The sequence below is a fragment of the Mobula hypostoma genome, chromosome 3 (assembly GCF_963921235.1).
Source record: "Mobula hypostoma chromosome 3, sMobHyp1.1, whole genome shotgun sequence".
In the NCBI taxonomy this organism is placed as follows: Eukaryota; Metazoa; Chordata; class Chondrichthyes; order Myliobatiformes; family Myliobatidae; genus Mobula; species Mobula hypostoma.
Genome location: NC_086099.1, coordinates 200,385,036 through 200,411,988, shown reverse-complemented (window position 1 = coordinate 200,411,988; position 26,953 = coordinate 200,385,036). Strand labels below are relative to the sequence as shown.

The following is a 26,953-nucleotide window of genomic DNA, read 5'->3' as shown; positions in this document are numbered from 1 at the left end:
ATGGCTACATTTCAACAAGCTGACACTTCAGATCTATCAGGTAGTGCGTAACAGCTATCACTACACAACTGAATATTTGGCTCAAATTTAGATTTTTTTTTTCCCCCAAGCATTAAGATAGCTAATCGGTGTTTATAGCCAGAGGAGAAAATGTGTCCAATTAATATTTCACCTGATTTGTTTTCATTCTTTTATTTATCTTCTAACCTGTGTGAATGAACTTTAAATATTGAACTTCAACCCTTGGGCCCCTGTGAACTGTGCTATGATTCTGATATTGCTGCTGTTCTCAACAGGGTTTGGTGAAGCTTACCGGCAAATGGGATAATATTTTATTTTCAGCCTTTCAATTAGTATAATCTTTAAATATGACAGTTGCTTTATGCCTTTCTAATTTTGTTTTTCAGTGCAACGTAGAACATTTGACAGAAAAGATGAAAACAAGTGTTCAGCGTGGTCTGGTACTCAGGTGAGAAATTTTAAAATATGATTTTTAGGGATTTCAGCTCTCTTGCCTATCTCTAATTACCTTTGAGAAGGCATCAGTGGGCTGCTCCTTTGAACCACTGCATCCTTCTGGTGAAGTATTCTCACAGTGGTGTTGAAAGGACGCTTCAGGATTTAAACCCCATAATGATTTTCCTTGTTGGTATGTTGTTCAACTTGAAGGGAAACTGCAAGTGAAGGTGTCTCAAATCTGCAGATGCTGGAAATCCAGAGCGCGCACACAAAATGCTGAAGGAACTCAGCAGGTCAGGCAGCATCAATATAAATGGATAAACAGTCAACGCTTCAGGCCAGCATTCTCCTTCCATACTGGGAAGGTAGGGGGAAGATGCCAGAATAAACAGTGGGGGGGAGGGGGGAAGGAGGATTGCTAGGTGATAGGTGAAGCCAGGTGTGTTGGGAAAGGTAAAGGGCTGGAGAAGAAGGAATGTGATGATAGGAGAATGCATCATAGGAGAAAATAGGAGGAGTTGGAAGAAAGAATAGAAGGAAGGGGCTCCAGAACGAGCTGAGAAGATGACGTAAGAGGATAGAGTGGGGAATTGAAGGAGAGGGAAGGGGAGAGAGGAAAAGAGGGGGAAAAAAAAAAGCAAAATAATTACCAAAAGAAGAAATTGATGTTCATTCTATCAGGCTGGAGGCTGCCTAGACAGAATATGAGATGCTGCTCCTCCACCCTGGTAGTGACATCATCGTGGCTGAAGAGGAGGCTATAGACTAACATGTCAGAATGGGGATAGGAATTAAGATAGTTGGGCACCGGGAAATTTAATTTTTTGGCGGATGGAGCAGAGGTGCTCAACAAAGCAGTCCACCAGTTCATGTTGGGTCTCACCAATGTAGAGGAGGCTGCATCGGGATCACCGGATACAATAGATGACCTCAACAGATTTACAGATGAGGTGTTGCTTCAGCTGGAAGGACTTCTTGGGACCCTGAATGGAGGTGAGGGAGGAGGTGAATGGGCAGGTGTAGCATTTCATTTGTTTGCAGAAATATGTGCTAGGAGGGAGATTAGTGGTAAGGGATGAACGGACAAGAGAATTTTAGAGGGAGCGATCCCTGTGGAAAGTGGAAAGTTTGGAGGGGCAGGATGGAAGTTAAGATGTGTTTGGTGGTAGGATCCCATTGCAGATGGCAGAAGTTGTAGAGAATGATGTGTTGGATGTAGAGGCTCATTGAATGGTAGATGTGGACAAGAGGAACTCCACCCCTGTTAAGGTGGTGGAAATATGGGTGAGCGCAAATGTCCGGAAATAGAGAAGATGCAGTTGAAAGCAGCTTCAATGGTGGAGGAAGGGAAGCCCCTTTCTTTGAAGGAGGAGAATATCTGATGTCTTGGAAAGGTAAGCCTCATTCTGAGAACAGATGTGGCAGAGATGAAAGAACTGAGAAAAGGGAATAGAATCCTTACAGGAGATAGAATTGGAAGAGGAATAGTCAAGATAACTGGGAATTGGTAGGTTTATAAAAAATGTTGTTAGACAATTTGTCTCCAGTTTGTCAATACTATTGTGCTTATTTAAAAAGGAAAAGAAAACTTGCCAAAAATATCCTTTAGTCTTTTGCCATCTCAACATAAAGCTAGTACTTGACAATTCCACCCTTGGAAAAATAGTCTATTTTTGCCTCATTTTCTCCTTCCTTCTGCATTGATTCAGTTCCTCATAGTCCTTCAGACCTACTCTGCCATTCAGTAAAACCATGACTGGTCTAACCTTGGCCTCACCGCATTTCCTCAACCAGAAGTCTGTTGTCCAAATATCCATCCTGGGTTTTGGTATAGGCAGATGCATTAAGGACATTTCAGAGACTCTTAGGCACATGGATGACAGAAAAAATGGAGAGCTGTGTTGGAGGAAAGAGTTAGATGATCTTGGAGTAGGTTAAAAGGTTGGCAAAATATCATGCACCGAAGGCCCAGTACTGTGCTGAAGTGATCTATCCTCTCTTGTGTAAGTCTTCAATGACTCATTCTCCTCCAGCGTAGATGATTCCAAAGGTTCATTGTACTCTGTTCATAAGACAACTCATTAATTCCAGGAATCAGCCAACTGAATCATCTGCTAAGCTGCTCTCAGTACAAGTCCATCACTCCTTAAGGGGGGAGAAAAAACTTGTTTTGAGTTTTATGGCATCTGGTAAATTGTGGTATCTGGCTACCCAGGGTCTTCATTTCAATTTTGTATTCACTCTAACATCCAGGGCAACTCCTTCAAGGTCACTTCAGAGTTCCATGTCTTATTCAGCTTTGTTTACCAGACTGTGTGCACTCTGTTACCCAGACAATAAACGTTAAAAAAAAATGACTCAAGGGCTACTGCTTGCACCCAAAAGATTGCAAACCCAGTTCCAGTGAGGCTGTTAGAATAACATTGCCAACCTGCTGTCAGCCACATTCTCAACATTCCTTCAACAATCCCATTCAATAAACATGCTCAGCCTCATTTCTGTTCCCAGTGAGAATGCCCCTACAATATCATATCTGTTCTCACCCAGAGAGTTCACAGGCTATTTAAAATAAGAGCAAAAACTGTCAATGCTTAATCTTTATATTTAGGCTGGAGCAATTCTAAATCAGTTCTGGTAGAGGCAGGAATCTTCACATTTTAAAAAATGCCAGAATGAGAACTGAAGGGCTGTAACCTGCAGGGTGATGCATGCTGTGCTGACAGATGGATAATTCTGTTTCAGCTGCTTCAGACAGAATGAGCCAAATAGGGTCATACAGCACAGAGACCCAGCTGGCCTGTGTCGTCTGTGCTAGTCCCATTTGCCTGTATTTGGCTCGTCTCCCTGTTAAACCCTTCCTGTCCGTCTTTTGTCACTTAAATGTTGATGTACCAACTTCAACCACCTCTGGTAAGATGGCAGTGCACTTGGTCGTAGCAGCCTCTCTGGGTCCAACAAACGGTGCGAATGTGTGAATTAAACATTTTTCTTGTGCTTGCAAGACCCTGTTGGACGTTGCTAATTTTTAAAAATACTGCAAGTCTGGTTCATTTGTTCTGTTCTGCCCTCACGAGGTGCTGTTTTGTAGGCAGTTTGTTTTGTTTGAAGATCACTTTCTGTAGGTAGGCTGTTTTTTTTTTTCTCACATCATTTCCTGCTCGGGTTAATTCAGATTTCAACTTGAAGCGCACGGTGGAAAGACATCTATCTCCATCCACTCTTTATTTAACCTAGTAACAGCAATATCTTTTCACGAGTAAGATCTCACTAAACACCCTGAAGGAAGCTTCTGGCTTGGCTGATTTTTGAGGTGTTTAACCCTCTGCCTAGCTTTATCCACGTGCAGTGTGAGGGCAACAGAGTGAAAAGATAACTTGTCTTCAAAGGCATTGCCAGTGGACTGGTGATGCGTCTGAACACCATATGGTAAAATGTCAGTTTTCAACCTGAACAAAGTCGATCACCCAGCCCTGGAAGTCAGGTCAGAATGCGGCTCATCAATTGTGTCTTAGTGACACTTGAACACATCCATGATTGGCATAGCTGCAGCATGGGCCCACACCAGAGATGAAGCAACAAGAATGAGAGCAGTGTACGCCAGGTGCAAAATGGAAATGTGAATGGAGAAAGCTCATATAGAGGCTACAGTAACCATATAACCATATAACAATTACAGCACGGAAACAGGCCATCTTGGCCCTTCCAGTCCGTGCCGAACTCTTACTGTCACCTAGTCCCACCGACCTGCACTCAGCCCATAACCCTCCATTCCTTTCCTGTCTATGTAGCTGTCCAATTTAACTTTAAATGACAACATTGAACCCGCGTCAACCACTTGCTGAAAGCTCGTTCCACACAGCTACCACTCTCTGAGTAAAGAAATTCCCCTCATGTTACCCCTAAACTTTTGCCCTTTAACTCTCAACTCATGTCCTCTTGTTTGAATCTCCCCCACTCTCAATGGAAAAAGCCTATCCACGTCAACCCTATCTATCCCCCTCATAATTTTAAATACCTCTATCAAGCCCCCCTTGACCTTCTATGTTCCAAAGAATAAAGACCCAACTTGTTCAACCTAGTGTGTGGAGGAGCAAGAAGTAGAGACACCCTTAGCAGAGGCAAAGCTGTATGAAGCAGCAGCTGACTTAGACACTGGTGGTCATCTCTCTGGGAAGGTGACTGGAGAACTGACCATTGGTGCAAGCCCTCCAATTCAACACGGTTACTCAACAGAGGATGAAATAAAAGCAGACAAAGATGGGGACCAGATTCCTGTCATGCTTCACACCAGATCTTTCCCCAGTCCTCCTTTTGAGCCTTTCATCCTCTGCTTCAGATTCAACCCCAAAGAAAGATGAAGTAGAAAGTGAGAAGTGCCCAGGGTCCCCCGACCTGGAAACATGTAGGTGTCCACCTCTAAATAAGAGCACACAAGGACTGAACAGTGCATCGTGCACAAGTGGCTCACCTTTCAAAAGAAGCTACCACAGAACCAAATGCACACCCCTCACTCACTGCACCAGGCTGTGGTGATTGATAAATTATCACTGGAGAATAGTTTGAGTGAGACGCTGGGTTTGAGGCAGAGTCAGTCCAAATGTGGACAAGACAGTCAACCAGAGAGTGGTGGAGAAACTGAGGAGAAATCCTGAGGTAAATCAGGAGAAGCAGCAACAATATGTTTCAGAGTACAGATGGACACACAGTGCAGCAAGCTCCAGTGGACACCGGGGAACTGAGCCAAGAACCTATTAGACGCAGATACAGCTATAAATTCAGGGGCAGCACAATTACAGTAGAGCGTGGCAGGGAGCCAGCTGAGCATGTATCAGATGTAGCTACTTCCTCACACACTCTACCAATATGTTCTGGAACATCAGCCATTGCCAGTGGATTTGTTGTGGAGCCAATAGGAGGAGGGGTCCAATTACCCTTGCCAACCCTCATCGAGTGTGACCATATTCCCAGTAACAGGAATGAAATCCTAACTACTGAAGCTACATGTGGTTATTCACACCTTAAGGACATAGTTGACAAGATCCCCCCCTCCCCCCACTTGACTCTTCTGCTGAGATTTTGCTCTTGCTCAGCAGAGACACCATCTGTGCGCGTAAGGTATGAGAACAGTGCAGTGGGTGGCACGATTCACTTTATGCCCAACAAATGGACCTGGTGAAGTCTGTCTCAATGGTGCTCATCAGCCATGTCCTGGAGAATCGGTGCTCAAGTCATTTCAGACCCTGTGAGATCCTGTGAAAGAGAAGATAGTAGGAGTAGCCAAAGACAACGCTTGCACATCTGTAAACAATTTGTCAGTGCACATCAACTGAATCAGGCAAAGTTAGTATCCTCCTTGTTTAAAGACAGGTGAATGCTGAGGATGTGCAGTGCATCATAAAGCAGGAAGCACTCCCAAAAAAAGTTACCCTAGGGAACTCTGTCCCTTTCTTGACTCTGAGGGCTACAGCAAGCTGGAGGATGTACTAAGAGAGGACAACTCACTCAGAGGTACTTCAGCCAATCATTATTCTGGGTGAACACTGCGTCAACGCTCTGCTCATCAGACATTACCATGAGAAACTATGTCATCAAGGCCAACATTTTCAAAGTGAGAACTGTTTAAAAAAAACTGTGCAGTAAGACTGTTTTCATGATCGGTCTCTGAGGCTGTCCTCCTTTTGCCAAAGGTGATATGAAATGATGATTTGGCTTTTAGTCTCTGTAGTTTAGTTGACATCCAATGGACGCCAGGCAGGCAGAGTTCTGACCTTAGAGGCACAGCTCGTTTTATATGAACATCACGTCTTGTTCATAAGCTGTTTTTATTTTTACATCATTTCCTGTACAGGTTAATTAGGATTTCAACTTACAGCACACATTGGAAAGAAATCTATCTCCATCCCTTGAAACAGCAATGTGTTTTCACAAGTAAGATCTCATTTAAAAACCCTGAAGGGAGGTTCCAGCTTGGGTGATTTTTGAGGTACTTAACTCCCTGCCTTGCTTTGTACAAACACACTGCGAGGGCAGTAGAGGTTCATTGGTGAGACCGATGGCGGGGGAAATGTGTGGCTTTGGCTGTTGCATGGAACAGGACCTCATTCCATGGCATTGCCTGTTTCAGCCGCCCAGGGAGAGGAGACAGAGGGGGCTGTGTGGGTGAGAACAGAGGGGCAGCAGGCATGCTGCAATCCGTGCTGGAATGGCGGCCGACTCCTCTCATTGGTGCTGCCCTCTAGTGTTTACTCCCTGGAAGACAAGCTCAATTGTTTGTGGCCGACGGAGCGTGAGGCAAGCCGATTTGTCTTCATGTATGACTGAACCAGTGTGAATGCTGCATACTCGTCCTTGCAGAAACGTGGCTCCCGGACAACGTCCCATGCCCCATCAGTCTTCAGGCCCTGTCACTCAGAAACTTGTGCTGATATTGTGTCTGTGTATGTTGGATCGTAACTATATGTGCTGTGCCTGACTGTATGAACCACCCACTGAGTGAAAATGTTGCCCCTCAGGTTCCTATTAAATCTCTGCTCTCCACCTCAAACCTTGTAAGTCTTGATTTGCCAGCCCTGGGGAAAAGGACTGTGCCCACTGTTTGTTTATTTATTAGTGACACAGCAAGGTAACATACCCTTGTGGCCCAATGAACTCACACAGCCCAATTACACCCGTATGTTCAATTAACCCAAACGTCTTCAGAATGTGGGAGGAAACTGGAACACCAGACGAGACCCACGCTGTTATGAGGAGAATGTACAAACTCCTTATGGGCAGTGGCGGGAAAGGAACCTGGGTTGCTGGTGCGGTAATGGCGTTACGCTAATCACTATGCTACCGTGCTGCATTGATCCTATCTGTGTCCCTTATGATGCTCCACACAAATGATCTTTTATAGAATCGTAGAAAAATTTATGGACTGAAAGTTTTTATTTAATTTCATTGAGCTGATCAGGCAGCTCCTAAGGAGTATTCCTGTTTTTATTTCCATAATCGGCAGTATTTGGACCTTGGCTTTGTAAATTGGATTGTCTAGGAATTAAACTCAAACCATTCTCGTGTTTCAGAAACGAGTGCTGCAGTCAGAATTACACAACAGACTTCATCTATCAGTTGTACAGCGAAGAAGGCAAGGGTGTGTTTGACTGCCGAAAAAATGTCCTGGGCCACATGCAGCAGGTAAGAATATAAAGTGGGAAGCTGTATTCAGAATGGAGGCAGTTACGTTCAAAGGTTGCTTTCCTTCACTTAACAGTGAAATGTGGTTCTGAAGAATGACGGTAACATTGTAGTTTCTCTTCAGTTAGGTGTCTCCGCTATTTTTGATTTTCATGGTATAATTTCCATGGCATTTTACCCCACTTTTAAGAAAGCCGGATGACGGCACTAAAGCCGGGAACAGAGGATTAAGGGTCACTACATTCTGTGAACAAATCACTAAGTAAACCAGCTGAATGCCATGAATCTCACTGACATGAGCATTGAGGTGAGATTCTGCAGAGGCTGGAAATCCAGAGCAACACACAAAATGCTGGAGGAACTCAGCAGTTCAGGCAGCATCTATGGAGAGGATGTTTCGGGCTGAGACCCTTCATCAGAATTGAATATTGAGAGCAGAATGAAAATTGTGTTAAAGAAAAATTAAACTCCCAAAAGAAAAGAGAAACTAAAGGCTTGGATGAAGTGCAAATTTGGCACAGAACAAGCGACTAAGCTGTTGTACTAATCTGGACTTGTATCACATCAGCACTGAATGTCCTCAATCAGAGGATTTGTACCATAGCAACAGTATTTTTAGGTTAGATTAAAAAGAGATGTTGAAATTAAATAATGCTGATGATAGAAATCCGAAATAAAGATGGAAACTGCTTGGCACATCAGTCAGCTGGAAAGAGAAACTGGTAATGTTTCAGGTAAAAAAAATCCTTCAGCAGAACTCGAATGAAAAAGAATCTTCAACCTGAAATGTACCACCTCCACTGCTGTACTATGACCTTGAGTCTTTCCAATATTTTCTGTTTTCATTTAAGTACCAAATGATTTTTCCTTTGAGTCTGAGAACTAAAGCATTATTTCAGTGATGTATCGATTCAGGGAAATTTGGAAACAGTGCAAACATTGGTAAAACAAGCTGTAGGGTAAGTGGGGGTATCTTTTGTTCCCATTTTCCCTGAAGATGTGGTAAATGTACATGAACAAATTAAGAAGCTGTTTTGTCTTGGGTATCATTACACAAGAATGTAATTTGTGTTGGGTTTTAACAAGGAGGATAACACTTTTAACACAAAAGATTTTTTCTTTGATTTAAATCAAATTTATGCCTTAATTTCTCAAGTTGACATGATGGACTTTAGGATTATTGAGTACCTGGCCAAAATAAAACATTCTAAAATCTAGAGGTTATGAAGAAATGAAAATCAATTTAAAGCTCAGGTAACACACATCAAAGTTGCTGGTGAACGCAGCAGGCCAGGCAGCATCTCTGGGAAGAGGAAGAGTTAGTAAGAGATTGCTAACCGAAGGAAGAGATTAGATACTATCTCTTAGTATCTCTTACTAACTCTTCCTTCAGTTAGTCCTGACGAAGGGTCTCGGCCTGAAACGTCGACTGTACCTCTTCCCAGAGATGCTGCCTGACCTGCTGCGTTCACCAGCAACTTTGATGTGTGTTGCTTGAATTTCCAGCATCTGCAGAATTCCTGTTGTTAAAGCTCAAGTGATTGTTTGACCTTGTCAAGAAAATCCATTCAAGAAAATATGATTAACGTAAAAAGATAACAGTGCAACGACATTGACCGGAAACACCATCTCTGTTGTTGTCTGACATAGAGATGGTTTTCACGTTATAGAATTCAGAACAGCACAGCACCCAATATGCTGTACTGATCTTGATGCCAGTTTATAATAATGTCCTCTTTCTGCACATCACTACATCCCTCCATTTCCTTCATAAGCCTCCTGTACTCCGCCAAACTGCCTGCTTCCACTGCAGCCCCTGGTAACCCATTCCAAGCATTTTGCTGCTCTTGTTAGCTTGTCATCTGGTGACTGACATTTCTTGCCTGTGGAAAATAATTCTGACTATCTACCCTACCTATGCCTCTCGTAATTATAAAACAAAGCACTATCAGATGTCCCCGCAGGATCTGATGCTGTAGGGAGAACTACCCAAGTTTGTCCAGCCTTTCCTTATAGCTCCTATCCTCTCATCCAGACAGCATCCTGGTAAACCTTTATCTACACCCTTCTCAGTCTTCACATACTTTCTGTAATAGGGTGAGCAGAATGCACAATATTTTAGTGGGACTGAGGTTCTATAGAGCTGCAGCATGACTTTACTCTGATATTGAACATCCCTACCAAAGTTGGCATGCAGCTATACACCACCTTTACCACCTTATTCACTTGCATAACCACTTCCTGTGTACTATAGACCTGGACCCCAAGATCCCTCTGCTAATAAGGGATCTTTACCTAGTGTATATTTTCTCTTTTTGTTTCGCCTCCCAAAGTGCCACACCTCATATTTGCACAGACTAAACTGCATCTGCCACTTTGACCATAAGACATAAGAGCAGAATTAGACAATTCTGCTTAACGAGTCTGCTCCGTCATTCCACCCTGATTTATTATCCCTTTCAACCCCACTCACCTGTCTTCTTTCTATAACCTTGATGACATACTTTCTCATGGTAATGTCTGATGAGCAGAGCGTTGACGCAGTGTTCACCCAGAATAATGACTGGCTGAAGTACCTCTGAATGAGTTGTGCTCTCCTGATACATCCTTCACGGTTGCTTACCCCAGGTAGGCCGTCTCCCCCAACAGTACTCAAACAGGAGTACTTACTGTTAAGGGGGGTATGCACTGGGGTACTCTCTAGCATCTGCTTCTTGCCCTTCCCTCTCCTGACTGTTACCCACTTATCTGTCTCTCCAGGCCCCAGAGTGACTACCTGCCTATAGCTCCTCTCCATCACCTCCTCACTCTTCCTGATCAGATGAAGGTCATCAAGCTGCATCTCCAGTTCCCTAACGCGATCCCTAAGGAGCTGCAGCTCAACGCACCTGGTGCAGATGTGGCCATCCGGGAGGCTGGGAGCTGGCTGTTTAAAGGATATTACTGTACCTACTTTTTCCTCTGGGAGCGTGTTCCATGCACTTACGATGGAAAAAGTTGCTCATCTGGTCTCTGTTAAATCATTTCCCCTCTAACCAAGAATCTACAGTATGCCCCCTAATATTTGACTCCCTTACCTTGGGGAAAAGGCAGTTACAGTCCAACTTATCTGTGCCTCTCGTAACTTTAAACATTTTTATAGGTCACCCTCATTCTTCTACATTATCTTTTAACCACGTTGTATTGTTAAAATTGACAGGGTGGGTCGCCATCTCCATTTGATAGAAACTTTGGAACAAAGATTGCTGCCAAAGCCATTCAGTGGATCTCAAGCAAGCTAAAAGAATATTACAGACAAGGTAAAGTAAACAACACAGGCTCAAAATTATTGGTTGGCAATTGGTGACTATGTTAATGAATGCACAACTTCACATCTACTGCAAGACATTGTAAGTAGACTAATTTGAATACTAATTTGTAGCTTAATGTTTTAAGTTTAAATGCATCTGAAATGAGGAAAACTACGTGCTCCTTAATTTTGATAGAGAAGCATCATTTTTCATATTTCAAATTGTGTAGTAATTGTTAAGATTCCAAACTCATTATTGTGGACAAGTGAAGAAAGTTATCTATCTTCGCTCTCATCCTGTTAGCTCCAATTTCTGGTAGTTCCTTCCCACTTCTTTACTGCACTCCTCTGAACATTGCACGCTCTGAACCTTGTTGAATTTTTTTCTCTCTCTTACTGAGCCACTATTGCAGACTCAGTTTCCTCTAATCCAGTTAATACATGTGTAACTCTTTTCCACAGACCTTTCCTGTCACCATTTTTCACCATCTGGTAAAGCATGATGTCAGCTAAACAGTGCTCACTGTGCAAAAGAGAAAATGCTCTGTATAGACAGGTTGCTGTGCTGGGTGATGAGCTGAGGGCCTGCTCTGGGCTTCAAGCCTAAAGACTCACTTTTGTTCTGAATGCTGTTGCTTGCTTTTACTGTTTGCATGATTTGTGTTTTTTCTCCCCCTCTCTCTGCATATTGGGTGTTTGCCGGTCCTTTTTTTTTTATGGGTTCTTTTGGATTTCTTGTTTTCTGGTTGCCTGTAGGGAGATGAATCTCAAGGTTGTATAAATGTACACAGACTTTGATAATAAATGTACTTTGAACTTTGAAGTGATGGGGAACGAAACTGGCAGGTGAAATGTAATAGAGGCAATTGCAAAATTATTAGGTAAAGTAGGGAAAATGAAGGTATAGTAAATTATGGGAAAAAAAAATTTAAATGTTGGTGTGGAGATTGACTATGCTGTGTCACGTTAGGAGCCAAAGAACCAAACAAGCAGGTTCAGAAAGTTAGGATGGCAAGAAGTATGTTGAAGGCATAAGAGACTGCAGATGCTGGAATCTGAAGCAACAGTCAATCTGCTGGAAGAACTCAGGTCAACAGCATTTGAGAGAGGAAAGGAATTGCCTCTAAAGTTCTTCTAGAAGATGGCAGAGTTTGTCATCAAAACGTCAGTTCTAATTGATACCTGTACCAGGCTGGAACCACAAGAAGAGTTAATTTTTAAATACACCAGGAAAGCACTACATCCTTTTCAGAGACAGCCGTTAGTGGGAGATAAGCAGGAACACAAAGAGCTACCCAGTGCTGGACTGTTACGTGTAAAGGAGGTGAGAATGGAAACCATAACGGGAGAGATGAATGGGCGATGGTACCAGACAGGGAAGGAACCATATTGGAGAGGATGGATGGGGTGGTACAGTACATTGACTGTTGGAGGGACTTAGAACACAAAAGTAAGGAAGTCTTACTGTAGCTTACAATGATTTCTTAGAGAACAGCTGAGATACTGTGTACCGTTTTGGTTACTGAGGGAAGATATTCTTGAAATAAAGTGGAAAATGCTGGAAGCACTCAGTAGGCAGGTAGTATCTGTGTAGAGAGAAATGGAGTTAACATTTTAGATCAATAACTGCAGTACATCAGAATACTTATATTCTTGCCTTGAATCCAAATCACAACATTGATTCGTGGGACCGAGAAAACTAGGTCAATACTCCCTGCACTTTTGAAGAATGATAGGTGATGTCTTGAGATGTCATAATTTTAAATGACCGACTGGATAGACAGCAGGGCTCTTTTGTCAGTTTGGAGATACCAGAAGTAAGAGACTCCGTTTGAGTTGGCTGGGGACTACAAGGCTTTAGAATTCTCTGGTGTAAAGGCTGCTCAATTATTATGTGTAATCAGACTGTGATCTCATTAGGATTTTTGATACTGAGTATCAAAGTTTGAGTTTTTGATACAGAACTAGATAAGATTTCAGTTCTTACTAGATAGCAGAGGCTCTGGCAGACATATGGTTTACATATGGATCTGCTTCTTGTATTTCTATATATCTTTATTTTAACCTAGTGGCATTTTCCAGCACCCTTCATTTACAAACAAAACCACTTGTAAGCTGGACCAAAAGGTTTTTCCCTTTTCTAGAATGCAATGCACATAGTGCATGGTGAGGTGTATTCATGCCAACGGACTGAAGTCAACAATGTTTAGTATTGATTTATTATTGTCACGTGTACCAAGGTGCAGTAAAAAAATTTGTCCTGTGTACTGTTCATACAGATCCAACTATTACACAGTGCACTGAGCTAGAATATGGTAAAATAATAACAAAGCAGAATAAAGTATAAAAAAATTCGGCTGGAAGGGTGCAGCGCAGGTAAATGATAAAATGCAAGATAATGAAGTAGAATGAGAGACCAAAAGTTCATCAAGAGGTCCATTCAAGTCTGATGAAGCGTGTCCTTGAATCTGGGGGTACATGGTTTCAGGCTTTTTGTATCTTCTGCCTGATGGGAGAGGGGACAAGAGAGGATATCCTGGGTGGTTGGGGTCCTTGATTATTGTGGCAAAGAGAAAGGTAGACAGTCCATGGAGGGGAGGCTGGTTTCTGTGATCAATATCCATAACTCTGCAGTTTCTTGTGGTCATGTGTAGAGCAGCTGCCATATCAAACCAATAAGCATCCAGACAGAATGCATTCTGTGGTGCATCAATAAAAACTAGCTAAATGTAACATCATTTCTTTGGAGCCAAGGTGCAAAACACAGTAAATATAGTCACATACAGCACCTATAGTTCCGATATCATTGGAATGTGATAACCAGAACATCCAGTAACTCTAATGTCACCTTGTTCAGAACTCTTGGATGCAAATAATTTATCTTTGGGATTTATAAGCTTGCAAGTAAATTATGTTTCCAAGTTCACTTGAAGAATATTTAAAATGTTTTTGCTGAGAAATAATGGACAGAAAGGATTAGAGTGACTGGCCTATCTTTCCAAATATTTGAAACTGAAGATACCTTGTAGAGTTTTGTGAGTGGTAGTTAAATATCAATTCAAAACACTTTGAATTCTCAATTGATGCCGCTTAGTTCCGAAGGAGGGATGATTTAAAACAGACTTAGCAGCAGATGTTCCTCCCTCATCCTTGGGAAGGAAACATTAGTACAACCCATTCAATTCAGCATATGGTCAGAAGTTCCCCAACAGTTAAATTGTCCAATGCTTCATTGGACACCTATACTGAGTTTTACTTTAGTTTGCTTTTGCCTGTTATCAAATAATTTCTGTGTGAAAGCTATCTTACTGTCTGCAAAGCTTATATTGACACAAAATGTCATTTTAACCTGTCACTTGCTTTTGTCCTGGCTTCTCTCGCTGGCGTTGTGGAACGCATAGAAGAAGGTAATGGATTTTGTTTATTGTTATGTAAAAAATGATTGATTCCTTGTATCGATTGTATGCTTAAACAAAACTATCTTAATAAGTCAGTCCAACCATCTGCTGTTATAATGCCTAAATATTCTTGTTAAAGTTACCACTGAAAGATAACTGAAACCGCTTGCTCTCAAACCCAACATATTTTAATGATGGCTTTGAAGAGCAGTACTTAGGAGAACATTCTAGAATAGAAAATACCTGATTAGAATTTCATTTTAAACTTTATTTTCCCATTAAAGGACTTAACTGTGAGTGTTGTTCTGTTCTTACACCACTTCCGGCCTGGACCAGCTCTTTCCTTTACTGAGAACCAGAAACTGGTTTAGGTTTTCAGGTGACAGTGATAGCACAAAAGAAGCTGCTACAACAAACTTTACTCACTATTCTTTCTTGGTTTAATACAATGTAAATTTACCAGTTAAATTCTAAATTAAGATTATAAAGCTTGTGGCTGCATATAGGAAAAAAAATAGAAGGAAGAGTGATTTAACTGGTTTTCAAGACATTTTGTAGAACCAGTGGTTTACACCAAATGATTTCACCTGTTTAGACGGGTGGTGGTGTGGAAGCAGAGGTAAGTAAGAGTCTAAAATTTGGAGCAAGACTTGCAGAAGTGGATTAGGAAATACTTGTGTGCACAAAAAGTGGCATATATTTGTAATTAACTTCCTCAAAGAAAAAGTTAATTTGCTCAGTTTCTTTTTTTGTTAATAGAAGTTGTTGATACAGGGTATTGAATGGTAGCATGGGTTTTAGGTACTAAATACCCTTGTGTTCTTCAGAGGGATTACTATTTGTCATCAGGTAATGATTACAAAAAATTAATTTGACCTAGTTATGTCTTTAGACCACAGTTGTGTCTTGCAGTCTGCCCTTTTCCATATACTGAGCTGTTGCAGTATATCAGTGTGCATGCTGTTAACAAGTAATCAAGTGGAACTGCCTTGTCAATACTAGACAGGAAGCTCACAGACTGTTACCCTGGGTCATTGTCAGGCTACTTATTGTAACTTTGTTTCACTCTGCTTCACCTTTAAAATGATCCCATTATAATTCTAGGCAGAACAGCACCCAAAGCCAGTATATAAGAGGAAGACGCATACAAAATGCTGGAGCAAATCAGCATATCAGGCAGCATCTGTAGAATGGAATAAACAGGACGAGACCCCTTTCATGAGCACTAGAAAGGAAGGGTGAAGCAGCTATAATATTTTGTGAAATTAAAATTATGGTTTCTTTCCCATTCCTGATGATGAGTATCTGTCTAAAATGTTGATGTTGCCTGACCTGTTGATTTCCTCCAGCATTTTGTGTGTGTTGATCTATATAAGAGCAAGTCCTCTCAATTATTGTCTCTTCCATAGTGGTTCACTGGAGTTCACTTGAAGCAACAAGATCCATAACAACAATGATATTGTACATTACATGCAAAACAGAATATTCATTTCGCCTATTACTCCTTTATAATGTTGCTTTCGGTATCCCTGTAATATCCCCTGTAATTTCTGCATTTTGTTACCCAACTGTGTATATAGAATCATATAGCACTGAAACCATCCCTTCAGCCCAACCGATCAATGCTGACCAAGATTCCCATTTAAATTTATCTCATTTGCCAGTGTTTGGCCCAGAAACTAGAGAAGGTGAGAAAGGGTAGAAGCCGATGGGCTTCAACTACCTAAAACTGAAGGGTAAAGATCTCAAGATAAGGATTGGCATTTAGAATTTTAGGAATTTTCTATCCCAAAGGATTATGGTTGATCAGTTGATCAATGTATTCAAGAACAAAATAAATAATTTCTGGACACAAAGGATACTAAAGGATAAAGTGTGGGAAAGTGGTGTTGAAGCAATAAATGAACCATAACCTCATTCAATAGTGAATTGTATAGCCCATTCCTGCACCAATATTTTTACCAAGGACAGTTATGGCTCTGTTGGCTGCATTTTTACCTTAGTCAAAAATTCTCACACAAGTTTCAGTATTAAACTCCATGGTTTTAATATCTTAATAAGATGTGAAATGGCTGGTTATTCAAATGAAAATAAAATAACCAAACTTTTATCCTTGAAGAACGAGGGGTTTATCTTCTTGCCATAGAGGGAGTACAAAGAAGGTTCACCAGATTGATTCCTGGGATGGCAGCACTTTCATATGATGAAAGACTGGATCGACTAGGCTTATACTCGTTGGAATTTAGAAGATTGAGGGGGGGATCTTATTGAAACGTATAAGATCCTAAAGGGATTGGACAGGCTAGATGCAGGAAGATTGTTCCCGATGTTGGGGAAGTCCAGAATGAGGGGTCACAGTTTGAGGATAGAGGGGAAGCCTTTTAGGACTGAGATTAGGAAAAACTTCTTCACACAGAGAGTGGTGAATCTCTGGAAATCTCTGCCATAGGAAACAGTTGAGGCCAGTTCATTGGCTATATTTAAGAGGGAGTTAGATATGGCCCTTGTGGCTAAAGGAATCAGGGGGTATGCAGGGTTCTGAGTTGGATGATCAGCCAAGATCATACTGAATGGCGGTGCAGGCTCAAAGGGCCGAATGGCCTACTCCTGCACCTATTTTCTATGTTTCTATGTATAGTGTCTAATATTTACCCTTCAATTAACATTACTAAACAGATAATTTGATCTTTTATCACACCATGTTTGTGAAAGCTTGCTGTGTGTAATTCTTAAGACATGTTTCTTTTATGACAATAGTGATAAGTGTTTAATTACCTGTTTTTGTAAGATTTTTAAGTCATTAAGAGTGCAATATAAATTTAGGTCTTCCCTTTATTAGATGATCTTCAAATATTCTGACTACCTAAGGGACATCAAAATCTGAAGTTCCTCAGCTTGACTTTGAGTGAATGTTCTTAAAATGTAGTTCTAGCAATTTTGATTTATAAAGAGGAGCTTTTGAAATGAACGGGTTTTGTTCATGACCTTGGCTGCTTTTCAATAGTTTTGTACTCTTGTATAGCAGAAATCTCACCAAATTTTCCTCAGTTTAGAAATGTAAATTCTAAGGCAGATCTGGTTATTTTTTATTTTAAACTTATTTTTATATTCCTTTAAAAATCCCCAGGAAGAATATTCGCAAATTGTCATGAATCTGCTTGTTTACTGGGCATGCATAGACGCACCCTGGTGTTCCAGCCTGTATCACAACTGAAAGAAATGACGGATTTCCAGTGAGTATGATTATCAGTTCTATAAATCTTTGACATTGTTGCTTATATATGAAGCCATTTTCCATCTCCACATCTATTCATTTCATTCTGATCTCCGATCATCTGGTACCCAGAGATCGATCTTCACGTTATCAGTTCTATCAACTTTGACTTTGTTGCTATATATGAAGCCATTTTCCAACTCCACGCATCCATTCATTCTGGTCTTGTCTCAGATCTACTGATGTCCAGATATCACTCTTGACTAATCCAGCATACATCATCCAACCTCTTATCTTCTACCATACATAGACCTCAGCAGGTCCAAATTCCCTGATCTGTGTTCACATTTAAATCAATGGGTGTCATGGTAGTGTAGTGGTTAGCATAATGCTTTACTGTACCAGCAACCTGGGATCAGTTCCTGCTGCTGCCTGTAAGGAATTTGTACGTTCTCCCCATGGCCACATGGATTTCCTCCGGGTGCACCGGTTTCCTCCCATAGTCCAAAGACATACCAGTTGATAGGTTAATTGGTCATTATAAATTGTCCCACGATTTGGCTGGGGTTCAAATGGGGGACTGCTGGGCAGCACAGCTCGAAGGGCCTCTTCTGCGGTGTATCTCAATGAATAAATAAACGCTGTTTTCCCACTGTTCCACATTTGGCAATGCTCAGCTTTAAAATTCTCATTCTTATTTTCAAATACTTCAGTAGTGTTATGTGGCCATATCACTGGCACCTCTTCAAATCCTGCCACTCTGAGATCCTTATGCTTCTCAACTCTGTTTAGATACCATGAAATATGTTGGGGTGATTTATTTATTGAAGGCACTGTGCAGATACAAGTTGTTTTTACTGGTAGATTTCACGAACTGGTGATTTATTTTGAGTTACAAATTACAGTGTAAAATCTAGGTGAATGGGAATATCAGTCACTACATGAACCGCAGGAAAGGACTGTTTAATGGTTCCACTAATTCAATGTACTGTCAGTAGCCATTTTATTAGGTACTCCTTTCTCTTGTTTCTTCTACATCTTGTTGATGCAAATATCTAATCAGCCAGTCATAAAAGCATGCGGACATGGTTGAAAAGTTCACCTGTTCAGACCAAACAGAATGGGGAAGAAATGTGATCTAAGTGACTTTCACTTTAGAATGATTGTTGGTGCTAAATGAGATGGTTTTGAGTATCTCAGAAACTGATTATCTCTTGCGATTTTCACACACATCAGTCTCTAGAGTTTACAGAAAATGATGCAACAAAAAAAAACAGGTGAGATGCATTAACGGTGGGCTGTTAATGAGAGAGGGCAGGAAAATGCCCAGAGAGGTTCAAACTGACAGGAAGGTGACAGTAACTCGTATAAATAGAATACACCAAGAGGTTGCATTTTGAACTGAAAGATTCTAGCTGCTAGGTAATTGATGACTTAATTGCAGATTAGATCCCTATTCAAATAATACTGATAAAGAATAACAAAGGCCACATTCCTGGCGGGTTTAAAACTAAAATCAGGATGTATCAAATGGTGTTGGTGTTTGAATGGTAAGCAGATCATCTGATGGACGCATGGACCTGTTCAGTTCATTTGGCCTGTTTCTATGCTTCCTAATCTCCTTATTGAATTAGGATGTCACTAGAAATCCATATTTTTATTATTGTATTTACCCCAGAGAAAGTATGAGGAATTGCTACAGGCCCTCTGGTGAAGTTACAACCCAGTGACTATCAAATCGGTGACACATTTTCAAGTCGGGTTTATTGGTCTCATCTGGCTTTTAGGATACTTGTGGGATTACTAGGATGTGCAGATTGCTGCAGCGTTTAAAAGTTTATAATTCATTTCTCTACATTATTTCAGGCATCGGATTCCAAAGGAGCAATGGTGGTTGGCCCTCCGTCCACTGATGAAGATTTTAGCCAAATACAAGATTAGCTACGATCTGTCTAATGCTGTCGAAATGGAGCACGTTGACCGACGTACACATGAAAATCGCAATACCCTTGCAATTTAAAAGCAGCCACACAATGCCTCAGGTTGTGTGATGAACAGCATTTACAGTATATTGCCTAGCAAAGGATAAAAATCAGCTTCTAATTTGCGCTGTAACAGTTTGTTATGTTGTACTGTTACTTTTTATAGAAATAAAAGCAGGCATCCTGTACCCTTTTTGACACATTTGCTCAGGCTTTGCCCAGTCACTGAAAGCAGTGAATCAATTGGTTTGGCAACATTGCTAATACACCAAAAACAAAATACTGTAGTACAATATATTGCTTCTTGATGCACTGTTTCTAAATATTTATTGTGTGGATCACCTTAAAGAGAATAGTTTTAGCGTGAACTATCTAAAAGATATATTTATGTGACAATGTAATTGTGCTGTCGTGAAGTGAATGTTTATTTTTTCTCCCCCAGCTTCAAATAAAACTCCTATGGCTGGTCCTGTACAGATTTTGATTTGGATTGATTGTTCGTTCATATTCATTTTGGGGGGGAAAGAAACAAAGCATATTCAGCTTTTTGAACCTTCTCCCTCATTCAAAATATAATCACAACTACCCTTTAAATCTCCTGACTAGTCCAGTTTTTAATTACTCATTGTTGGCCTTCACTGTCATTTTTTCCAATTCTGATCAATGGTCCTTGACTGAAAATGCTGACCACTTTCTTGTTGGCTCAGCTGGCTATTGAGCCCTTTTTGTTTTCAATTCGTACTTCCAGAAACTGCTGTATTTTTGCAACACACCCAATTCACTAACAAACATCATGCCTTCTATTCTATGGGATCCTTTCACAATATTACTACAATTGTTGGTCTGGACAATAGTTACCAATGCCATTGCAGACATATTTCTTCCATGCCACCTTCGGCAAGGAGGTCCACCATTTTGATGATCAAAACTGAGCCTATCCCTTTTTTGCAACATTCTGCAAGACATGATAGATTATGTTAATCCTTTTGTTTCCTGGCAACTACTTGGATACAACAAATGTAAGACTGACCAATTTCAATATCAACTCCAGGATTTATTGACCCAAGTTCCATTATATGGCAAATATAACTGATCTGACTGAAACCTACAATCAATCTCCTGACTGATTATTCATCCTATATTGGTGCAGATTTGAATCAAGATTATTTTTCCCCCCCTGCTGCAGCTCTTCCTGATTGGGAGCCATTAGTGTTATATATTTTTTAAAATTATCGTTTGAGCCACCTTTGAACCCATCTACTACCATTTTTTTGGGAGTAAAAAGTCCATCTTCCTCTGGAAGGATCAGTAGCACCATCAACCAACACAGCTTCACCCAAATTGACTTTACTCAGTGCATCAAGTACTCTCTTCTGATACCAGGTGGCCAATCCCAGAAATGTTTGGTAAATCATTGATTTATTTTTTAGGGTCCCAAGGAATACTGTTCAGACACCCTCAGTCATCATCTGTCCTGGTTATATATCTAATTATTTGTAATCTACAGTCTTATCCAAGTCTGATTTAAGTTTTTGTATACAATGCAACCAACTTCTAGAAGCAAGAGGAATTTAATAAGGATCTTATGGCCTCTACAATAGATGGAGATAGAAGTAAGTTCTGACCAAAACCACACTCTCCCTCTGATGGTGCATCTGGTCCAAATGAAGGATCTTAACTAAAATGTAGATTGTTCATTCCCCACCATAGAGCCAAGTTATACAGCCATTTTCTCTTTTAAATTCATTTGCTTAGTTATAACACTCATACAATGCTTTGTATATCTTCCATTTTCCTTACAAGAACAAAAAAACCTCATTCAGTTGAGCACAGCAATGTAATTGTAACAATTAAGATATCTATACATTTATGTAGCCCAGTTAAGTTTTTCTCCTTTTCAGAAATAACATCAGAAAACCATGGAAATTAACTCGGTAGTTTGTGGCAGCTGTGTACAGAGAAAGATAAGTATTTCAGGTCAAAGAACCTGTATGAGAACATGATCTAGTGGAGAACCTGAAAATTCACACTCCATAGATTTTTGCTGGGTGTTTTTTTCTGAGGTTCAAAGATATACCAGCAGGTCAACCTTAACTAAGTAAATCACTTTCGGTAGAGGAGGCAAAAAGTTGCAAGTGACATGATACATTTCAAAGGTATAGGGAGAATTAGGAAAGTGAAATTTGACAAATAAGATTGCCAGAATTAACCCAATGGACAGAATGGCCTCCTTAAATACAAAATAAAAATTTCTAGAACAACTGAGAAGGAAACTTTTCTCCTCCAACAATGTTTGTATGTTATCTGCTCTTCAAAGTGCTTCTATACTGTTTTTTTAAAATGTCTGTAGGGAAAATCTTATTTCTGATTCAATAGGAATGCTACAGAGTTGAGCTTATACAATAAGCAGAAGGACACTAAGACAAAATACAGGATTGAAGTGGTGTTCAGTAGGTTTTATCAGTACATCCATAAGTTTTATTTCAGATTAGTAAAATATACAGATGTTAAAACTTCTAAAATACAAGGAGGTCTGGTCCATCTGAATGGATAACATAAATCACTTGTCTTAATCTTTTCCAATACAGATACTTTATATATAATGTCCTAATGAATTCAAGTGATAAATATGACTTAAATATGTTTGGAAACATTCTTGTGCATTTCTTGAATAGAATTAACATTTTACATAATTTGAGAGAAAACATTCAGCATAACTTTCCTTAAAGATCACAATCCTTCTCCGCCAAGTGCTGGATACAATACTTGCCTTGAATTTCATCAAGCAGTAGGAATCCACATTTACTCTGTTGTAGCAGCTGCAAACATAGAAATTGAGGTAACAAGGAACTCCACTTAATTGTATTATTCACAAAACCTTAGAGCCATCTTTAAATCAGAGAACATTGGTTCCATATTTGCCCCCTTCAGAGCTTTACCAGAAGGAAATATCAACATTTCAGTTGAATCATAATTCTGTAATACCTTGGGGAAATGATGAGATCCTTCAGTATTGATTCTTCTTTTATTCAGTATTATCGCTGTACCCAAGATGGATCTCGTTTAATAGATTCATTTTCAGGTCCTAAAATTGCAGCCCCACTTGTGCCATGTCCAGCTGTCAAATACCTGACAAACCAAAAAAATGAGGAAAAAAGCTTATTAATGTGGTTAGCTACATTAATGAGAGAACATTACTATTTGTAGTTCAAATATTAGCATATAATGTTATGTCCATATGTTTTCTTATGTTGAAGTTGTAGGACCTCAAAAAGATTGATTAACCTTCAGCTACATCTTAAGGAAAAAAAAATCACTTTAGTCAATTCAAACTATTGTGACTCTCTTCTCTGCACTTAAGACTGTAGATTCAAATATTTGATGAAAGGCAACAGAGAAATCCAGGTAAAACCACCCTAAAATTAAAAATGGACAGCATTCAACAGTAATAGGCCAGAAAGAAATTCAAAGTCAACTTTTATGAAATTTGCAAATTTCTAGGAAAGCAGAAGTAAATGAAGCAATTTTGCCATTTAGCATCCAGGAATTTAAAAAAAATAGTAACTCACTTGTCGGCTACTTCTATCAAACCATCGCGGTCAACTGCGAAAAGCTGCTGCCTGTGTTTCAGCTTCATATCATCTGAGATACCATAGAGAAAACGGTCTAATCCTGGTGACCAAAGCAGAGAAAAAATGACAACTTTGCTAAAATGCCCTTCATACATTTGAGCAACTCTAAAAATGCATTTATAGAAACCATAGAAACTACAGCACAGAAACAGGCCCTTTGGCCCTTCTTGGCTGTGCTGAACCATTTTCTGCCTAGTCCCACTGACCTGCACACGGACCATATCCCTCCATACGCCTCCCATCCATGCATCTGTCCAATTTATTCTTAAACGTTAAAAAAGAACCCACATTTACCATCTCCTCTGGCATACTCCCATCACTCTCTGTGTGAAGAAGCCCCCCCTAATGTTCCCTTTAAACTTTTCCCCCCTCACCCTTAACCCATGTCCTCTGTTTTTTTTCTCCCCTTGCCTCAGTGGAAAAAGCCTGCTTGCATTCACTCTATCAATACCCATCATAATTTTATATACCTCTATCAAATCTCCCCTCATTCTTCTACGCTCCAGGGAATAAAGTCCTAACCTATTCAAACTATCTCTGTAACTGAGTTTCTCAAGTCCCGGCAACATCCTTGTAAACCTTCTCTGCACTCTTTCAACCTTATTTATATCCTTCCTGTAATTTGGTGACCAAAACTGAACACAATACTCCAGATTCGGCCTTACCAATGCCTTATACAACCTCATCATAACATTCCAGCTCTTATACTCAATACTTTGATTAATAAAGGCCAATGTACCAAAAGCTCTCTTTACGACCCTATCTACCTGTGACGCCACTTTTAGGGAATTTTGTATCCGTATTCCCAGATCCCTCTGTTCCACTGCACTCCTCAGTGCCCTACCATTAACCCTGTATGTTCTACCTTGGTTTGTCCTTCCAACATGCAATACCTCACACTTGTCTTAAGTGTGCTGTCATGAAGTGTCATGTTTGCTGTCATAATCATTTGTCCCAACTATAAAACAAAATTTGCTAAAATCACTAAAGGCACAGTGAAGGCCACAGTGTCTGTGTTCATTGCCAAGTGGTTCCAGAGATATAGGGAGTAATTAATGAATTTCATTATTCCTATATCATTTGTGGGTAGGAGGCTTTGTGTAGCAGGGATGAGGATGAGTACCATGATGAGTTACATGTCACTGAAACAGACCTATCAGCCAATCAAGGTGCCTCCTGAGTCAGTCCCATTTGGCCCATATCACTGTGAACCTTTCCAAACCATGAAACCATATGGATGTCTTTTTAACACGAACAGTACCTGCTGCTACCACTTCCTCTGATAGCTCTTTACATGTACCCATCATCTTCTGTGTGAAAATTTTGCCCCATCTATTTTAGCTCTTTCTGCTCAGAGTAAAATCAGGGACCACAGGTTTAAAGTCTCCTAATCAACAAAAAAGACTGATCATCTTTCTTATCAATGTCTTCCTTGATTTTTATACAACTCAGGGAAAGTAGTCCCAGCTATCCAATCTCCTATCTCTAGGTCTCCAGCAGTGGTGGCAATAATCTTATTTTTGGTTTCATCACATCCACCTGAAGTATGGGGACCAGAACTGCAGAAAATTTTACAAAAACAGTTAGTCCTGCGGCTTGCGGTTGAGCCCACTAGGAGATCAACTATTCTGCACTGGGTGTTGTACAATGAACCAAAAGTGATCAGAGCGCATAAGGTAAAATAACCCTAAGGAGAAAGTGATCATATGATAACATTCACCCTGCAATTTGAGAGGGAGAAGCTAGAAAGATTTATCAGTATTACAGTAGACTAAAGGGAATTACAGAGGCATGAGAAATGAGCTAGCTAAAGTTGACTGGAAAGAGACACTAGCAGAGATGTCAGCAGAGCAGCAATGGATGAAATTTCTGGGAGCAATTCGAAAGGTGCAAGATAGATACATATCAAAGAAGTTGTTGATCGTGTTGCCATTCTTTTGGCTTTGTGACTACCTGGATTAGAAGAATTTCAAAGTTGTATACTTTGAACCTTTTATTAGTAGTGATCTTTCAAGAATCAATAGATTCTGGCCTAGAGGACAGGAAAATGCAAATGTCACTCCAAGAACGGAGAGGCAGAGGAAAGAAAATTAGAGGGCAGTTAGTTTGACGTTAGTGGTTGAGAAGATGTTGGAGATGATTGTTGTTGTTGACTGCTATTGAGTCATCATCGAATCATGGCGACCCTATGGATAGTGTAGTTGTCCATATCAAAGTATATGGCTGTGAATGCCCACAAGAAAATGAAACTCAGGGTTGTATATGGTGACATATTTGTACTTTGATAATAATTTACTTTGAACTTGGAAGTCATCTCTGACCACAAGAAACTCCATTAAGAATGATATACTAATAAGAGCTTTTGCAGAAGTTAACAGATTTGCTAACTGACAGCACATGCTCAGTCGCAACCTCCAAAACAGGACAAGTTGAAATTTGGTCAAAGGTTAAAATGCACAGAACAAAATCAAAAATGGGAACATAATTTAGTTGCTTCTGAGGTGCAAGTTGGATAGCCTGTCATTTAATTACAAGCAGTCCCAAAGCTTAGAAAATGGGTCAATTTCTGAGAACTGCTCATAACCTTTCTTTTTCTTAATTCAGAAGTGAACAAATGGGACAGAATCACAGAAAGAGCTGCAACATGAAGTATGAGCAGGTGCTATACGAACGGGTACCAATCAGCCTCACCAATTCAGCAAGGGAGACTGTTTGATGCTCAGCCTGACCCAGGCACCAATTATTGCAGCTGATTTATATGTATGTACAAGTGCCCAAAAGGTGGGTATTCTCAATCCGAGAAGTTTTACACTGAGGATTGGGATGTCTGCCTTCACCTTAGTAGCCGTTCTATTTTTAAACTAAGCACTGCAGGGTTTTTCAGCAGTTTAAATGCTTTTCCAAATTGATCAGTCTATCAGCCACTACCTGTGACCCACTTCTTCCACAATCACCCCAGCGAATCAACCATTATTTTTTATTTCCCATACTCTCACATCTTGAGATTGTCATACTAATCAAACATTCTTACCCTTGTCCGATGGTGCAATGGGAGCATCCACATATGAAAAGACAGACAATTTAGCTTCATCAATATCTTCTTGTGTAAATTTTCCTGATTTGGCCCAAGCAATGCTTCGTCTAAATACGGATATTGTATCGAGAGAATTTGGATCTCTGGAAGATTTTGATTTAAAACAAAACTGTTACTTTCTCATATTTTGTATCCTTAACAGACCACCATTTGCTCACGTTTTATGATCTTCAAAGTACCTAGTCACTAATGAAAATCAGAAACCTACAATCAGACTATTTTAAGTTCTAGAGCAGTCTTATGGCTACACATCCATTAGCATTTGAAGACTGAAAAATTACCTTTGAAGCCTAAAATGAAGGAACGAACTAACTATGCAAATTTGTATCCTATTAGATAATTTAGTTTTACGAAACCTGCTAAAGTAAATTTCCTTTGCAGATTCAAGTGTTTCAATCTCAAATTAATTGTTGTACACTGCAAATTTTCTTCTCCCTTGACCTGTCTTTTCACTAGAGCCGATTTTCATTCACATTGTGGCCATCAACATAAACAATGATAATGCTACACAGGTAAACACATACACTGAATAACAAGAACTTGTATTTATAGCACTTACTGTATAATAAGCACAGGTATGGCTTCAAACAAGATGAAACAAAATCTAGCCACAAGACACTGGGGCAGAAGAATAAAGACCTAACTAGAAGGGTATCAGATGTGTACTAGTTTTAAAAAAAATTACCCAACCTAATCTGAAATTTCGGCA

General features: G+C 40.1%; 2 protein-coding genes across 5 annotated transcripts in view; one reads left to right on the top strand and one right to left on the bottom strand.

Moving 5' to 3' along the window:
* Positions 1–20,019, top strand: part of LOC134344491 (ATP-dependent 6-phosphofructokinase, platelet type-like) — a 136,284-nt gene extending 116,265 nt beyond the window's left edge. For all 3 annotated transcript variants that reach the window (XM_063044381.1, XM_063044382.1, XM_063044380.1), the window contains 5 exons: positions 408–469; positions 7,524–7,635; positions 10,835–10,934; positions 17,450–17,555; positions 19,403–20,019. In XM_063044381.1, coding sequence (XP_062900451.1) covers positions 408–469; positions 7,524–7,635; positions 10,835–10,934; positions 17,450–17,555; positions 19,403–19,556 — 534 coding nt within the window. In that variant the 3' untranslated portion in view covers positions 19,557–20,019. The remainder of the gene's footprint in view (positions 1–407; positions 470–7,523; positions 7,636–10,834; positions 10,935–17,449; positions 17,556–19,402) is intronic.
* A 1,914-nt stretch (positions 20,020–21,933) lies between these two features.
* The window catches only part of pitrm1 (pitrilysin metallopeptidase 1), a 59,289-nt gene continuing 54,269 nt past the window's right edge, over positions 21,934–26,953 (bottom strand). The window contains exons 25-28 of one of the 2 annotated variants that reach the window (XR_010017450.1): positions 26,182–26,327; positions 23,088–23,190; positions 22,504–22,647; positions 21,936–22,337 (exon numbers count right to left, since the gene is read on the bottom strand). Coding sequence is in view for 1 of the 2 variants with exons in the window: in XM_063044379.1 (XP_062900449.1) it covers positions 22,554–22,647; positions 23,088–23,190; positions 26,182–26,327 (343 nt within the window). In the remaining variant the exon portion in view is untranslated. Of the gene's footprint in view, positions 22,648–23,087; positions 23,191–26,181; positions 26,328–26,953 lie in introns of both variants that reach the window. The other variant, XM_063044379.1, reaches the window with a different exon arrangement.